An 18,311-nucleotide genomic window follows, 5' to 3' on the forward strand; every position below is an offset into this window, starting at 1 on the left:
GTTTGGGGTAGATGCACATGGCACGTTAATTTATTTGTATGGCAGTAATCTGACTACATGAAAATAAATGTTAATATAATAAACATTTCAAATGTCCAGACAGTATAATAACTAGACAACCCTTGCCAGTTGTGTCATCATTTCAGAGCTATTTCCTTACCTAAACAGAAAACCAGAATGGCCACAGATTGGCAAAAAAACAAGTGGGAGCAAGAGAGACTTTTCATTTCCCGCTGGCTTCCCCACTGACTTTCCTTCTGGGAATCTGGCAGGGAGCATCAGAAATCTTCTGTCCCCTCCCCTTTATCTCTCTTCTCCTCCCCTTCCCTCCCCTCCCCACAGGTAAGTGGCCACTGCTGTGTGAGAAACAGAGTAACAAATTATGAGACTGGTTGGGAAACTGTCATGGAACATTAAAAATGAAGATCAGATGACCATAGCAGCAGCATAACTGCAGCCAGTAATACTGAAGCAACCACATTTCCCCCAAATTTCATTGAGCCATGAATCTTGGATTTTGGATACATTTTGTAAGTTAGCCCATTTGAGATACCTTGGTTCAAAAATGGTTACCTTGTGATGTACCAGTTAAAGTTAACAGTCATGACAGTGAGTATTTTAGTAGTATATAGACAGATTACAGTCATAATGTAATATAATGTCCCAAAGGTGCTTTTCAAAAGACAACTGGACTTTTTCCTTGAAGATGTTTTGCTTCTAATCCAAGAAGCTTCTTCAGTTCGGACTGAATGAGGGAGGATGGATTTATATTCATTGCAGTCATATGGTCATTAGCACTCTTTCTGAGAGTCTTTGAGGGCACTTGGAGGTTTATCTGTGCCTTAATAAAGCTTAGAAAGAGTGCTAATAACCAGATAACTGCAAGGAATATAAATTCTTCCATCCTCCACTATTTAGCCAGAACTGTAGAAGTTTCTTGGATGAAAAGCGAAATGCCTTCAAGAAAAAACAAAGTCCGATTGCCTTTTGACAAAAGTATCTTTGGGACAACGATGACCTGGATGACAGAGAACCTTCATAGACAAATGTAATCAGGGATACTCAACAGCTAATTGCTGTTTTTAGCTTTTAAGGCTGCATTGTAAAAATAATGGGCGGAGCCAGAACAAAAGCTGAATTTGATTTCATTTACATTTTATGAATACAGTTGTATTCCATTGCCCTTGTTTTCTTCCTCCCAGATTGCTAAGCACATTGATTTGTGCTTTAGATTGTAAGCCGCCCTGAGTCTTCGGAGAAGGGCGGGATATAAATGGGATTTAAAAAAAAGATTGCAGGCAGCTGTTTCTTCAGATTTGAACTATACAGGAACAACTTAGTTTGCATCTTTTGCACTTCTCAGAAGAACATTTTCTTTTACAAATAAATGGGTGTCATGTTCAAATAGTCTTCTAGTCCAGGGGTCCCTGACCCCTAGTCCGTGGACCAGTACCGGGCTGTGGCATTCCAGCACCCAGTCCACACAAACAAACAAAGCCCCATCTGTGGGATGCAGGCAACACACAAAACTACGTACTCTTAGGTCCGTGGAAAAACCTTTCTCCACGGAACCGGTCCCTAGTGCCCAAAAGGTTCGGGACCTGTGTTCTAGTCTATTTACGATGCATGTGTTTATGATGCTATTTATTTAGTCTAGCCTGTGAATGATGTACCAAATGAAAGGATGATCAGAGAATACATGCAACACACATAGCTATGGTTGCATTTTTGTGGGTGTCCCAAATGTTGTAGCTGTTGCTGTAGGGCAGTGCTTCCCAAACCTGGATAAAGTAACTCAAACTTGGGTAAATGTATTTTTTTAGGGGGGGGGGGGTAATGACCCACAAATCCATTAACCATCACAACAGAGACATTTAAATTGATTTCCATAGATTTCTTTAGATTTCCATGTATACTAACATATATTCAAAAATCTCCCAAAGTATTCCTAATAAAACAAAAATCAATAAAATTACTGATGGTAATTTGTTCAAATGACATAAATATCATTCAGTAATATTGTTTTTAGAATACAGGTAGTCCTCAAGTTATGACAATTTGTTCAATGACCATTCAAGGTTACGAAGATGCTGAAGGAAGGTCCTTGAAGTTTGATAAGACTTTATGATGAGTGGTTTGGGGTAATGAAGGAAAAGGTTTAGGAAGCACTGCTATTAAGTTTAGACAGCTTGAACATTTAGGACTGAGCTGGTGTGTGCTTTTGATTAAATTTTTCATATTCATCCAGATAATAATCTTTCATAATGAAATAAGATTCCAGAGAGAGTTATTCACTGTCATTAGATTTGTTTTTGAGCCCACAAAATAGGATATTTCTTACTTCCTATATTCTTTTAATAAGCAAAGCAACCCCCCCCCCCCAATTCTTCTAGCTTTCTATTTTAGCCAGGGAGTTTTTGATATGATATCATATTTTGATAGGAGACATGTAATGAATATTTGTTTTTTCCCCCAGTTTTGAGATAACATGTGATAATTTTCTGGTTATTTCCCCTCTCTATATAAAAATAAAAATAATGCAGTGAGACATAGAGCTGGTGCAAAATATTATTGTGCTGCATAAAAAACCCCAGGGGTCTTGTAGATGACCTAGCTGAGACCAAAGGTGGGGTCAATTGTGTCATCATTTTGGAGTTGCTATGCTCCCACAGGAGATCTAAGTCCAGCCCCCAGTGAATCCCATTGACTCTTACCTAGTGTCAGGACCCACCCCAAACCACGTCTTAGGAAGACAAAATTCTTGGAGTCAAATCTATTCCAAAAAGAATCTTTACTATGACATGCTTGGTTGTAGGAACGAGACAGGACTTAATATTATTCCACGAAGTAAACCCTTATAAAGAGTTCCCGGTTTAACCCCCCTTAACCCCCATTTGGTCAGTCCCCCATCCTTTCTCTCGTATCATCCATCTCGTGGGAAAAAGGAACTTAGGACTCTTCCTGTTTATTGCTGTCTTCCATGACAAAAACCAGATGCTAGCCCCCCCCCCTTTTGTTTCCCCAGTTCAAAAGGCTTCTCCTATTGCCGGTTCAATACACATGTATTCTCTTCTCTTCGGGAGATGGCAGAATCCATGGGATAATGTTTGAAACATTCCATTTATGAATATGATATAAATGGATTCTGACACCTAGCTCCAATTTGCCTTGGCTCCTCGTACTTTTCTACTTAATCTTGGCTCCTGGTTTCTTGACAACTTGGATTTTTGCATATTTTTCTCTAAGAGCAAATGAGAAATATAAAAATACCAGAGATTGGATATTAGAAGAAATAGCTGTCAAAAGCTCAGTAATATAGGTATATATTGCACCTGAAGGGGCAAATCAATGCCCATTCTCTTCATATTGCTTTTCCTTGAGCTTGATCTATGCAAACAAGCAGAACAATATGGTTAAATGGACTATTGCCATTTGAGAATGTGTATCAGAAAGACAGGCAGGGGTTTAGGAAAAAAATAAATGTTTGTATTGTAGCTGCTTTATTCACAAAGTCTTGAGGAGCAAACTTGAAACTTCCGTCTCTGTTTCAAAATTAATACTTTTTTTTTCTTTTATATACCTAGTTTGGAAAAACTGATTATTTTTCACTGTAGCTAATTTTTATAAATCCATGATCAAAATTATGGCTCATGACCAGGCTTCAGTTTATGCCAGGCAGCAGTAGCATGTGCGAGGAATATGCACAGGTAGTCTTCGACTTACGACCACAACTGAGCCCAAAATTTCTGTTGCTAAGTGAGGTGAGTTGTTAGGTGAGTTTTGCCCCATTTTATGAACTATCCTGCCACAGTTGTTAAGTGAATCACTGCAGTTGTTAAATTAGTAACACGGTTGTTCAGTGAATCTGGCTTCCCCATTGACTTTGCTTATCAGAAGGTCACAAAAGGTGATCACATGACCCCAGGACACTGCAACCATCATAAATATGAATCAGTTGCCAAGCGTCCGAATTTTGATCAGGTGACCATGAGGATGCTGCAACAGTCATAAGTGTGAAAAACAGTCATAAGTCTCTTTGTAACTTTGAACAGATAACAACAACAACAACAACAACAAAAGCAGTTGGAAGGGACCTTGGAGGTCATCTAGTCCAAAGCTCTTCGGCTTTGAAATGGAGATGAGCACCGGCCCCTAGAGTCGGAAACGACTAGCACGCATGTGCAGGGGGAACCTTTACCTTTACTAGCTCCTTAAGTTCTCTACAGATACATGAGAGGGGGATACAACCTTGCAATCTCTGCCCTACCGATTATGCAATCTACAAATACATACCTTGGGTGTTTCCAGAAACCCAGCCTAGTGTCCTGGTTACTTTGCATGGCATATTTACTAGGTGAAGCTCACTATCTCCTTGAAAATGTAAGTATTTTCTATGAATCAGGCACTTGAAGCAGAGATCAAGTGTGGCAGATGATTGTCTCTCTGAAGAGGAAATTACATCCGGCCTTCACTAACCTGGAGCATCCACATGGAAATCCAGTGTCTTAAGATTTAGTGAGTCAATCCCTGGCATGATCCACACGAGCACTGCTGCTTTCTTGCTGCCGTCTCCTCAGTAGCAACCAGAGGAAATCTTTTGAAAATCCTTCTCAGAAATCTCGGACTTTCAAAAAATGCAGCAACTGAACTTGTTAAAAATCTCCACTGGGGCCAATGGACGTTTGGTAATAAAAGTAATTGTGTGTGAGGTAGAGAGTTAGACTGGAGTCTAGGTAGCAGGTAAAGAAGGCTGGGAAAGTATTTCCCCTTATAGCTTGCTCTGAGTCTCTTTCATGGAAAAAAGTAGGATGTGTAGCACAAGCCTTTATGATAGGCAGGCAAGATACCGCATCTGTGTCAGGTAGATTTACGTTGTACTATACACACAAAGAATCCTGGTCGTCTTGTATTTTACCTGTATTTTGGTTTTCTCTCTGACATCTAGTCTCTAGTACTGAGACCTAGGCTGCTCCCCATACAGGTAATCCTTGAATTACAACTGTTCATTTAGTGACTGCTAGAAGTTACAACGGCACGGAAAATAGCAATTTATGACCATTTTTCAGTGTTACAACCTTTGCATCATCCCCATGTGATCATGTGGTCAAAATTCAGATGCTTTCCAATTTGTTCAAACATATGACCATTGCAGCGTCCCAGAGTCATGTGATCCTCTTTCGCAACCTTCTGACAGGCAAAGTCAATGGGGAAGCCAGATTCACTTAACAACCAGGTTCATAAATTATCAACTGTTAAAGTGATTCACTTAACAACTTTGGCAAGAAATGTCATAAAATGGGGCAAAACTCACTTAACAAATGTCTCACTTAACAACAGAAATTTTGGGTTCAACTGAGGTTGTAAGTCAAGGACTACTGTAGTTGTATTTTAGTATCTCTAATTCACAGCTAATTCACAGATAAGCATTGCAAAAATATTTAATTGGTCTTCATAACAACATGGTAAGTACTTCTACGATGAAACATTCATTAAGGAATACTTTTAAAAATCCTTAAAAAGGAATTTCAAAAGAGTTAAAAAAAAGAAACTTATACTTCTACAAATTACCCCTTGTCAGAATCACTAAGAAATGCTTAATAAGCCAATAACTTCTCTGATATAACTGATACAAATTACTTCAGTTGTTAAATTAATAACATGGTTGGCTTCCCCATTGACTTTGCTTATCAAAAGATCACAAAAGGTGATCACATGATCCCGGGACAATGCAACCATCATAAATATGAGTCAATTGCCAAGCATCTGAATTTGATCATGTGACCATGGGGATGCTGCAAACAGCCATAAGTGTGAAAAACAGTCATAAGTCACTTTGTAACTTTGAACAGATAATAATAATAATAACAACAACAACAACAATAAAAGCAGTTGGAAGGGACCTTGGAGGTCATCTAGTCCAACAGTTGTAAATGTGAACAATGGTCATAAGTCACTTTTTCCAGTGCTGTTGTAACTTTGAACGGTTGTATGTCAAGGGCTACCTGCATCACCATCATAATTTTGGCCATTGTCTATCCCCTGCAGGATGAAGGCCTCTTCTGCATGTTTTCAACCAACACAGTCCTGAGCTTTCCTTTGCCAATTGGGCCTGCCATTCTTGCTGATGTCGTCAATCCATGTTGTTTTAGGTCTCTTTCATGGATGCTTTTTGTCAAGTGGAATCCATTCTATGACTGCCTTGGTTCTGGCTATGTGACCAGCCCATTTCCATTTCAATTCTTTTACTCTTTTGATGATCCCATATACTTTTGTTTGTTCTCTAATACATGTGCAGGTCTTTCTATCTTGTCTTGTAATGCCAAGCATCTCTCTTTTCATGCCGAGCATCTCTCTTTCTCTTTGCGCCACTTGTAGCTTTTGTGCCGATTGTGAGGTTAGTGTCCATCTTTCACCGGAATATGTTAGAGCAGGTAGTACACACTGATCGAAAACAGGCATAGGGGGAGGTTGTTCTTGAAAATTATGGTTAGCTTGCCGAATGCCTGCCAACCACATTTAACATGCCATTCAATTTCCTTTATTGTATCACCTTTCATTGAGATCCGTTGGCCAAGGTATATGTAGTGGTCTACTACTTCTAGTTCTTCTCCAGATGTAAACATTTTTTCTTTCTTTGGTGAATTTATTAAACACAACCTGGTTCTTTTTCAGGTATACTACCTGTGTATCTGTCAAAAAGAGGCAAGATGGTGAAGTGGCATGCTGAGGGAAGCTGGGTCCATTTTCTATGATTGCACAAAAGGAGTGAGGTTGACATCACAATGCTGCTCCTGTCATTTGACCTTTCTTGACACATCCACACACTCCCCATTCTGAACATATGAAAAAGCTCTAGTTTATTCCCACCCATTTCTTTCAATGATCTTAGAGTTGATAGGGATCTTGGAGGTCTTCTAGTCTACCCCCCCTCGCCCAGTCCAGCTTCTCTGAAAGAGGAAAGAAAATATAGCACCCTTCCAATCCCTATTATGTCCCGAAACACACAGGTTCAGAGCCTTTCTTTTCTCGATCTGTCTTCCAATCATTACATTGATTGTTGTTTACTGTCTTCATTTTTAACCAAAGAAGTTGATATGATCAATCCTGTCTAATACAGAACCAGGGCCTATCTGGATTAAGGCCAAAATATTCTTCCTTTCATTAGATCAAGTCTCATATACAGTTCAAGATATCATCTACAAAATGTTGTAATCATTTTATTATCCTGACAAAATCTGCGCATTGTTCTCTATTTTTTTTTAAAAAAACAAACTCTTAACAGAAAAAGGGGATAATTCATGCTGTGAATAATGAAGATATTTATTGCTGTTGCTGAGTTGATTTTTAACAAACCTTTTAACTGATACTAGCATTTCCTCTACTCTTCCTGGATCCTGATTGTTTCAGCAGATTTTAGGTTCTAAAAAATAGGTACTAAAATCTTGTATTCAGAAGAAGTTCAAATGTTCTGTAAATTCATACATTAGCTGACCTTTTGCTGCTGAGCAAAGCAGGAGAAAACAGGGATTTATAGTTACGGCTCTTTTATATTAATTAAAGTGTTGGCATTTTTGTCTCCAAAGCAGAACTATTTTTTTCTTCCTGTATGCAGAAAGACATTTTCCAGTTGCATAATAGTCCAATATTTGCTGGGAGCACATTTGTTGAAATCGACAAAGCCACAAGTATAACCTTCCAAATCCCTCATTTTGCCATGCTGCCATGGCACCTCCAATTCCATGTGGAGCTAAAACATCAAATTAATACAGATTTCATGCAATAGCTGCAGCCAGCAGTTTTGATTATGCCCTCTTTAAATGCCAACTTTTCAGATGCGCTTGCATTTTGAAATTCTGCTTTTTAGTGCCAAGTTTATATTCTCTTCTATAACTTTGGAAAAATCCTTTGAATTGTTCAAGGTTCAAACATGCAGCCATTGTCATTTCCTGTTTTAATTGGTGAGAGAGTGTACCTGTGGTTTGCCTTTTTAGGAATGAATGTAAGAAAAAAAATTGGCTCTTCAACTTTGATGCCCACAGGTATATGTCCTGTAATCACACCCAAAATATATAATTTGTGAAAAACCCACTTCAGAAATTAGTTAGCAGGGTTTCATTCGCTTTGCTATTCTGTGGATGAGAATATTCACAGGAAAAAAAACATGAAAAGGAGGAATAATGAAAGCTATACTATTATAAGACTGGGACTTTTGTTTCAGGGTATCTCAAAACAAGATGGAAGCTATTTTGTTGAATGTGATATTGAAATTGGGAGTCGTCTGAACAGTTGGACCCTTTGCCTGATATTCCAGCCTTCACTGAATAATTGGTTTAACCTTTACATGTCTTCTAGCATAAAACTATCTGAATTATCCTTGTGCTCTTTCATCATGAAGTGTTTAAAATGGTGACATGTACATGTAGTCCTTGATTTGCATTCATGGTTGGGACCAGAATTTCCGTATTTAAGCAAGGCAGTTGTGAAGTGAATCAGGTCTGATTTTACAACCATTTTTGCCATAGTTGTTAAGTGAATCATTCAGTCATTCAGTGAATCCACTTCTTCCATTGATTTTGCTTTTCAAAAGCCACCTGGGGAAGTCATATGACCAGGGATGCTGCAACCATTGTAAATACATGTCAGGTGCCTGAATTTTGATCATGTGAGCTTGGTGATGCTGCCATAGTTATAAATACAAGTGCCAAAATCCAGCTCAAGAATCCAGATAAAACTCCAGCAATAATTCTGTTTCCAAAAAATCTTACATTTTATTGAATACACTGCATGGTTATGATGAAGCAAAACTAATTCTGAGGTTCCAACACCAATTCATAGACTTAAACAATAGTTTTCCCAGCCAAACTCCCAACATCTCATGTAATCCATATCAACAAGTCCGCTTTGTTATGGGAACCATCTGCTTCAAATCCACACCTGTTCTGGTGTCCTTGACAAGACTTCAGGCTCCCACATCCACAACTGAATCAAAGAAGGCTTGTTTCGCCATCTACCTACTTAAAAGTAACACTCCCCCCCACCTTTATCTAAAGGCAAGTTGAAATGCGGAGACACGTTGCTGCCAAAGTTTCATCCTTGACATACTGGTTGTAAGTTACTTTTCAGTGCCATTGTAACTTTGAATTGTTGCTAAATGGATGGTTAGAAGTTGAGGACTACCCGTATGTGATGGTATTATTTAATTTAATCTTACTGCTTTTTTCCTATCTGCGTCAAAGTTAGAAAAAAGGACACCCCCCCCCTCTTTTTGGCATACCATGTTCCTGTGTTTTAGTTCTATAATATGAAAATGAAAGAGATGGAAACTACTAATAAGTGACTTTATTTCAAAGAACAAAGTTCCCAGAGGGGAACTATTACCTTAATTAGTGTTTCTAGGAAAGCTTTTCATTAGCCAAACCATCTGCAGTTGCTACAGTTAAGGTCCACCTCTCTCTGAGCTGTTAATATTTCAGTCTTCTCAGGGAGCTTGAAATTCCAAGTCAAATATCATCACTGATTTTTTTTTATGAAGCAAATTTAGAGACAGTAATAATATTTTTACAAAGCAAATTTAGAGACAGTATTAATATGAGTATTGATTAGGTCTGCATAATAGAGCGTGGTCTCCTGGAGAACCTTAAAACAGACTTCAGTCCAAACCCCTGCTCAAGCAGGAGACCCTATACCAGGGGTAGGCAACCTCGGCTCTTTTATGACTCATGGACTTCAACTCCCAGAATTCCTGAGTCAGCTATGCTACCCCTGCCCTATACTATTCCAGACAAGTGATTGTCCAATGTCTTCTTTAAAACCTCCAGTGACAGAGCACCCACAACTTCTGAAGGCAAGTCGTTCCACTGGTTAATTGTTCTCACTGTTAGGAAAGTTCTAGGTTGCTTCTCTCCTTGATTAGTTTCCATCCATTGTTTCTTGTTGTGCCTTCTGGTGCTTTGGAGAATAGCTGGTTTCCCTCTTCTTTGTGGCAGCCCCACAAATATTGGAACACTGCTCTCGTGTCACCCCTGGTCCTTCTTTTTACTAGATTAGACAAGTTCAATTCCTGCAACCGTTCTTCATATGTTTTAGCCTCCAGCCCACTAGTCATCTTTGTGGCTTTTTTTTCTGCACTCTTTTCAGAGTCTGTACACCTACCTTCTACCATCTTGACACTGCACTGCAAATGTTATTCCCAGGTTGCTCCACCTTCATAACTTTTCGTAGACCATCTAAAGGGCACCAAGTTGCAGAAAGTTGACTGTAGAATGAAAACGATACTAGCTGAGTTGATGTTTTAAAGTAAATTATAGTAGGGGTGGGGAACCTGGTCTCTTATGAGCATACACCTGGTCAACATGGCCAGTGGTGAAGGTTGTTCGGGGTATAGTTCAGTAGCATATAAAGAACCACAGATTCGCCATCCTTGCTTTATTTTTAACCATGACTTCCTGCTTCTTGTGCTCTGGCTACTAAAGCAAGAAATGGCACCTGTTGGTGGACTGGGAGGGCAAGAATCAAATGTGAGAGGAATGTCTGTTTACTGTCAAGAGCAACATCAACAAATGTCTTTCTCTCTGTCTGAATTCTTTCTCTCGGCAGTCCTAATGGACATTTCTCCTGTCCTTGAGTTGGCAGATAAGTAGGCCACCCTAAATTGCTTTGCCTTCTTTGTCGAGCTCTATTCTCCTTCAATAGTGAAACCAGGCAGAAGTGTTCTCCTGATATATTAGGCGTGCAGAAGATGAAAGGACATTCAACTCAGCCAGTATTTTTGGAAGTGAGCTTGAAATGGGGGTAAATAATACTGGCTTGGAAACATTTCTCCAGTCTAAAAGATACTTATTTTGAACACTCTTTAGTGCTTGTGATAGTCATTCTTAGTAAGAGGCAACAGTAGTTATGTTGTGCTCTGCATGCTGGGCTGTGTTTTGATTTTTTTATGTAGACTTCTAAAGTAGCTTCTCATTTCCACCCATCTGGTCCAGAAATAATAGAATAACAGAGTTGGAAGGGAAATTGGAGGTCTTCTAGTCCAACCTCCTGCTCAGGCAGAAAACCCTATAATCACTTCAGACAAATGGTTGTCCAATCTTTTCTTAAAAACTTCCAGTGTTAGAGCATCCACAACTTCTGGAGGCAAGTCATTCCACTGATTAATTATTCTAACTGTCAGGAAATTTCTCCTTGATTAGTTTCTCCAAGTTCTCTCCTTGATTAGTTTCCATCCATTGCTTCTTGTCCCTTGGAGAATAGGTTGACTCCCTCTTCTTTGTGGCAACCCCTGACATATGGGAACACTGCTATCATGTCGCCTCTCGTCCTTCTCTTCATTAAACTAGACATACCCAATTCCAGCAATTCATATGTTTCAGCCTACAGTCCCCTGATCATCTTTTTTGCTCTTCTCTTCATTCTTTCTAGAGTTTTAATATCTTTTTTATATTGTGGTGACCAAAACTGCATGCAGTATTCCAAGTGTGGTCTTACCAGTGTGTGATCTTCATTCTATCCCTCTGTTCAAAACAGGTTAAGCGATGGGTCCTGCCTGCCCCTGCCTCAGCAGGTACCAAGGAGGCTGCACAGTGTTGAAAAACTTGGTTGCTAATGTCAGATACGATCAGATGCTGGCTCTCTTACACATATATGCAAAATAATTATTGAATATCATAAAACAAGTGGATGGGAGCTTACATCCTGTGTGACCTTTAATGGTATTTTCTACTCTGCCATTTCAGGATTATATTCCCCTATCTTTTTTTTTTAATCCCATTTATATCCCGCCCTTCTCCGAAGACTCAGGGCGGCTTACAATTTAAGCACAAACCAATGTGCTTAGCAATAGCCTTCATTCTATGTATATGCCTGCTTATTAGGGCTTTCGCCCCCACCCCCCCAAGCGGCATTATTACAAAGACAGCTTATTGCCCCCAACAATCTGGGTCCTCATTTTACCTACCTGGATGGAAGGCTGAGTCAACCTTGAGCCTGATGGGATGTGAACCTGCACTAATTGCAGGCAGCTGGTGTTACTTAAGGAGGCATTAGCCCACTGCTCCACCAAGGCTCTTGTTCTCCAGACCTTCGTTGATTGAAATGGAGATATTTGTAGCAAGTGGCCTAATTCTGTGAAAGAGGGCATAATGTTGGGGCCTAGTTTAAGTAACATGGTGAATAAGGTACATGCAAACTAATCACCTGAGCTTTGTATAGAACAGAGGCCCCCAGCCTTTTGGGCACCAGGGAACGGTTCCGTGGAAAAGAGGTTTCCTGTGGACCGCAGGGAGTGTGGTTTCACATGCTAACTGCAGCCCACAGGTGGGGCTTCACTTGTTTGCATGTCCCAGTTTCTGGCATGCCGTGGACTGATGCCGGTCCACGGACTGGGGGGTTGGGGACCCCTGTTATGGAACACTGTTGCTAAAGTTTTAGATCCTGGCAAGATGATTTAGCTCCTTAATATCCACTGTCTTCTTAGGGTGTGTGACTTAAGCAGAATTCAGAATCCTGAAGACTTTTGAACTTGCTGTTATCTCATAATAAGCTTCATTTAGTACCTCTTGCTTTTAAAATAATAAAAACCTCATTCATTGTAGACTGATATAAGGCTGTATGTGCCTTCAAGTGTCTTAAAGAACAAATAGGTATGTTTGTGGTGAAATTAAAGCAATAGCAATAGCACTTAGACTTATATAAGTGCTTTGCAGCCCTCTATAAGCAGTTTACAGAGGCAGCATATTTCCCCCAACAATCTGGGTCATCAGTTTACTGACCTCGGAAGGATGGAAGCCTGAGTCAACCTTGAGCCCTGTCATGATCGAACTCCTGGCTGTGGGCAGAGTTAGGCTGCAATACTGCATTCTAACCACTGAGCCAGTAGGGTTCCTCCAGCAATTATGGACATTCATGAATTTGATTGTTTTAGTTTGCCATAGTTATTGATTGTGGTTTCAAAAATGTGTTTAGTTATGTAAAATGAATGGAAAGGATACAGCTGTAACAGAGGCAGACGCCTTAAACAACTTTAATTTATCCATCTGTAACTGGGACCAGCTCTGCAAAATATATGGCAAAAAAAAAAAAATCCTATCAGATGTTACTTACTTCTTTTAGCTGGAAATGTCAGGGATTCAGTTCGAAGCACATCTGTAATGTGTTGTAGATTCTTTCTGTGTTAACATTCATCATGCTTTCTTTGCTTAAGAAATACACAGTGGAAACATCTACTTTTTTCACTGATTTGGATTGATTTAGATTGAATGATACCAACTTAGGGGAAAAAATCCTAGAAAAGGAGTAACCTGCAGTTTTTGCTCCACTAGTTGTTTTATATTATAGGAGCTTAAATGTATATTTCTGAAAAATAAACTTGTAAGTATAAAATTAAGTCCATCATCTATCTGACTGTTGTTAACATATGAAATAAACAGTATGAAATTATCTCAAAGTAGTCTTGATGTGCAAAATGCCTGTGACTTATTGCTTTCAATTATTCTGTTCTATTAGCGTCCCAGATGTTAACCTGTCATTATCCATGAAAAACTTATTTTATTAATTTTCAGTGCCTTGTTGTCACAGATTTAGCGTCCATTCATAGAAAGAATTTACTTTATTTTTATTTCATATATTTATCAAATTACTATGCCACCCATCACACTTCTGTGAGACTGTAATTCTGGTATTAAGCAATGCAGTGTATATATTGAGAGAATCTGGATTTGAAAGAAAACAGGTGTGGTTTTAAAACTGGAGGAAGAAACAAAGTAATCGGAACTATGCTGAGGACACTACTTTGACACCTGAATATGCAAATGAAGTGCATATTCATTAACTTTCTAGTGGAAAAATGGGACTCAAATTAAATTTAATAAAGACCATCCTAATAACAACAGTATAACAACCAACTTTAGAACAGACAATGGACATACTGAACTGGAGGTAAATAAATACCTTATAGGGTCAACTGTCACTACTATGGAGGTAGTGACAGATTTTATTTTCCTGTGCTCCAAGATCACCGCAGATGGGGACTGCAGCCAAGAAGTTAAAAGACGCTTGCTCCTGGGGAGGAAAGCCATGGCAAATATAGACAGCACACTAAAAAGCAGAGACATCACCCTGCCAACAAAAGTGCGTATAGTCAAGGCTATGGTCTTCCCAGTTGAAATGTATGGGTGTGAAAGTTGGACCATAAGAAAGGCTGAGCGCCAAAGAATTGAGGCCTTTGAACTATGGTGCTGGAGAAGACTCCTGCGAGTCCCTTGGACTGCAAGGCGATCAAACCAGTCAGTCCTAGAGGAGATCAACCCTGACTGCTCTTTAGAAGGCCAGATCCTGAAGTTGGAACTCAAATACTTTGGCCACCTAATGAGAAGGAAGGGCTCACTGGAGAAGAGCCTAATGCTGGGAAAGGTTGAGGGCAAGAGAAGAAGGGGATGACAGAGAATGAGGTGGCTGGATGGAGTCACTGAAGCAGTAGGCGTGAGCCTAAATGGACTCCAGAAGATGGTAGAGGACAGGAAGGCCTGGAGAAACGTTGTCCATGGGGTCGCGATGGGTCGGACACGACTTCGCAACTAACAACAACAGGGTCAACTATCAACAGCAGTCAAGCAGTCAAGAATTAAGCAGCAGACAAACTCTAGGTAGAACAGCAGTAAACCTTGGGGGGAAAGTATTCAGGTGTTGTGACATGTTTATGTCTAAAGAGATCAGAGTCATGTAGACAATGGTTTTCCTTGTGACTCTGAAAATGAAAAGTTGGACTTTGAGAAAGTAGGAGACAAAGATTACTGTACTGATGCCTTGGAATCTTGGTGTGGTCAATGGACTCAGTTATAGCAGCAATGGTTCACTGTTGAAAACGGAAAGACCCATTGGGAACAGTTCCCCCTGGAGAAAATTTGTCCATGTCAATTTAGGTCCACATAGCTGGAGCTCATGCTCCATTAAACTAAGAATCAACATTGACTTGATGACATGTCATCACCAATGAAAGATATTTTTGCACGATTTGTTTTCTATTCCAGCATAGTTAAATAATGCTGTCTGCAGCATTTTTGAAAGTTAGGAGAATTGCCTTTTCTCTTCTTCTTGAAGTACCAGACAGATTGCTTGAGAACAAAAGATTTAGGTAAATTACTGAACTGAATCGCTCATGCAGTCTTTTCTCCCTCTCCCTTTCCGTTTCCCTCTCTCCATCCCTCCCTCTTTCCCACCCCCTCTCCCCCTCTCCTTTTGTCTCTCTCTCTCTCTCCTTTCCTCCCTCTTCAAATTCCCCTAGTCTTCTGTTTGGACTGAGATTCTCTGGGCAATTCATGTTGCCTGGTTTAATTAAAAAAAAAGCAGGAAAGGGGGATTTTGTGAATATTTCATAGGCCAGTGATGGCAAACCTTTTAGAGTCCGAGTGCCCAGACTGCAACCCCAAACCCTCTTATGTATTGTCGGGTGCCGGGTGGAATTGGCCCATTGGGTGGGTGTGGCCCATTGGGTGGGTGTGGCTGCAGTGGTAACAGCAGACTGGGTGGGACTAAAAAGTTCAATCAATCAATTCCAACTTTGCAAGATCTTTTTTTTACCTGTGAGAAGTTGAGATTGATTGATTGATTGATTGATTGATTGATTGATTGATTGATTGATTGAACCTTTTTTTTTGCATATGGCAGTGGAGGCCTAAATTGAAAAAGTTTTATAAAACCCAGCTGAAGGCCTAGGACTGGGGCGACAGTGCGCGTGCCCACAGAGAGGGCTCTGAGTGCCACCTATGGCATGCGTGCCATAGGTTCGCCACCACGGTCATAGGCTATCCAACAGAAGGGAACAGAAGCATTTGCCAACAGATGTCAAGGCACAAGACATTCACGTATCCAACCACCTCTCCCACTTCCATTCGCCGATTCACCCAGCCAGGATCTAGAATCTAATACTGTCCCACAAGACACTCAATAGAAGAACTTAATTATTTAGCCTTTTCTGAAAACAGGACAGGCTGTTTTGAGTATGTTAACTGTGTGATTTAATCAATAGGCAAGCTGAGTAAATTATTCAAAAAGCTGTCTTTGCCATCTACTCCTTGTTGTTTGACTTTCAGGACCCAAGGGAAGAAAGAGGAAGCGCTTCTCCTCCTGAGAAGTTCCATTCAGTATGGACCAGATTTTGCCGATGCCTATTCTAGTCTCGCTTCACTCTTGGCTGAACAGGTAACTGGAAAAATTCAGAATCATCTATCCCAGCTTTTCCCAATCTGAGCCTTTCTGATATGCTGCATTTCCATTTGGGTTCTGGTGTTTTAGATAATTTTGCACCTTTCATCAGGCTATTTTTTTCATGCCAGAAAATTGGCTTGTCATTCTTGTACACTTCAAAGTAACACTGCAGACTTCTTTTTAAAAATGTTTACTGTCTCCTTCCTCAGAAAAAACTGTTTCCATGGAAATGCTTAGGAGACTAAAATGTTCCAAAGGTAGCAGTTGATTTAGTTGTACATTTGATGTAGCTCATTGTCTTTGTGTCAGATTATGTATACAATAATCACCGACTTACGATCCCAAATGGGATCAGAATTTCTGTGGCTAAGCAAGGAAGTTTTTAAGTGATCCCCAGGTGGTGTGGAAATGTTGTACTCTGTAGTGGCTGCCTGTCTTCCTAGCACCTGACTGTGGCACCAGTCTCACCCACCCATAGCTCTCACTCACTGGCCTGCTTGTCTGGAACACAGTTTCAGTGGTGTAAGCAAACACTTATGGATTTCCATCTCTTTGTACATCGTGGTCATGTGAAGTCCTCACTTAACAACCCACATGATTTTTGCTTAACAATGGCAGTGGAGACTGATGGGGTTGTCAGTGCTAAGTGATGCGGGCACGTGACATTTTCCTTTATGACCGTATCCTTTAGTGATGGAAATTCTAGTCCCAATTATTATTGTAACCTGAGGACTATCCAGAAGCCTTTCTCTTCACCTGTAACTAACAATTAAAGGCACCGTCTTTATTGTGTAGTGGGTTCTGGACCGCATGGAAGACAGCAGGCAGATGAGTACAGCAACAGCTCTTTATTGTGGGTAGGACTGTACTGAACAAAGGGGGCTACCTGTACCCCTTATATACCTTGCCAGGTACGCTCTTAGCCAATCCATTCATCTGAATCTCCCGCCGAAAGCTAACCAGCCAATACGGTAGCAGTACAGCGCCACCTGGTGGTATTTGTTGAGCTGCTGCTTAAACCCCATAGATAACAGTCTTCAAAACACATGCTCTGTTGTTGATAGACAGCATTTCAAATATCACCAGTGTAATGACTGGCGGTGGGTGGGGAGCAGCCTCAAGAAATGCTCTTTGCTTTTTCAAAAGCACCACAAAACAGAGTGGACCCACAAACAGCAAAAAGCCCGATAGGAAGTGTTTGCTTTATGAATTGTGGTTGACAGAGCATTGGAAACGTAATTACAAGGAATGAGGCAGGAACCAACACTAGTTCTGTTATGATAGAGAGAATGTTATGCCAGCATAGGTCAGGTCTTCCAAGGCCATTAGGAGAATGGCCAAATTCCATTATCTTGGAAAGATGGAAGGAAAAATCCTAGGATTTAAATTCAGAAACATAGAGGTGTGTGAGGGCTTTGATTTCTTTCTATATGTGGCTTCATTCTTATTTTCAATAAAGAGAACTAATTTTGCTAAGTTGTGTCAGTGAGCTTTTCACCAAATAAGACAAATAAGACAATCCTTGAATATGGGGTAAAGTATTTGGAGAGCTAAGTTCTACTACTGTGCCTGATGGGAAGCCTGATATTAATTTTTTTTTGTCATTCTGATCATATCATCCTTTTCTTACATACCAGTGTTTCTCATCCTAGGCAACTTTAAGATATGTGGGCTTCAACTCCCAGAATTCCATGCTGGCTGGGGAATTCTGGGAGTTGAAGTCCACAAATCTTAAAATTCCCTAGGTTGAGAAACCCTGGTATATACCTTTACAGGCTTTCTGCCTACTTCCAGAGCATGCACACACTCTTTCTCCATGTTTTCTCTGCTTTGCCTTACCCCTCTGTACTGAAAACCCAAAACGTCGCTGTAATGTATTGGGGTTTTTCTTGTGTGCTGCTGCTAACGGTTGCCTGTGTAACAGCTTGGGGGTTTTAGCCAGACTTAGAGTCTCCTGCTCAGCTATTGGCTGATTTATGCGAGAACTGTAGTACTTTAAACCTGTTGGCTGCCACCTAGTGGCCATCCTGATAAATAGCACTGCGGACAGCTCTCTTCTGTTCCAGCAGCTCAATAAAGCATGTTCCTGTTTTCACCTGCTCGTCTCGCCT

The 18,311-nt window shown here is 40.3% G+C and overlaps 1 protein-coding gene across 1 annotated transcript in view; it reads left to right on the forward strand.

Annotated features, from left to right (window-relative positions):
- The window catches only part of TMTC1 (transmembrane O-mannosyltransferase targeting cadherins 1), a 153,013-nt gene that overhangs the window by 118,338 nt on the left and 16,364 nt on the right, over positions 1 to 18,311 (forward strand). Inside the window, exon 13 of the mRNA XM_081330245.1 lies at positions 16,086 to 16,194. Coding sequence (XP_081186371.1) covers positions 16,086 to 16,194 — 109 coding nt within the window. The remainder of the gene's footprint in view (positions 1 to 16,085; positions 16,195 to 18,311) is intronic.

This window comes from Vipera berus (assembly GCF_964194415.1).
Source record: "Vipera berus genome assembly, chromosome: 6".
NCBI classification, from domain to species: Eukaryota; Metazoa; Chordata; class Lepidosauria; order Squamata; family Viperidae; genus Vipera; species Vipera berus.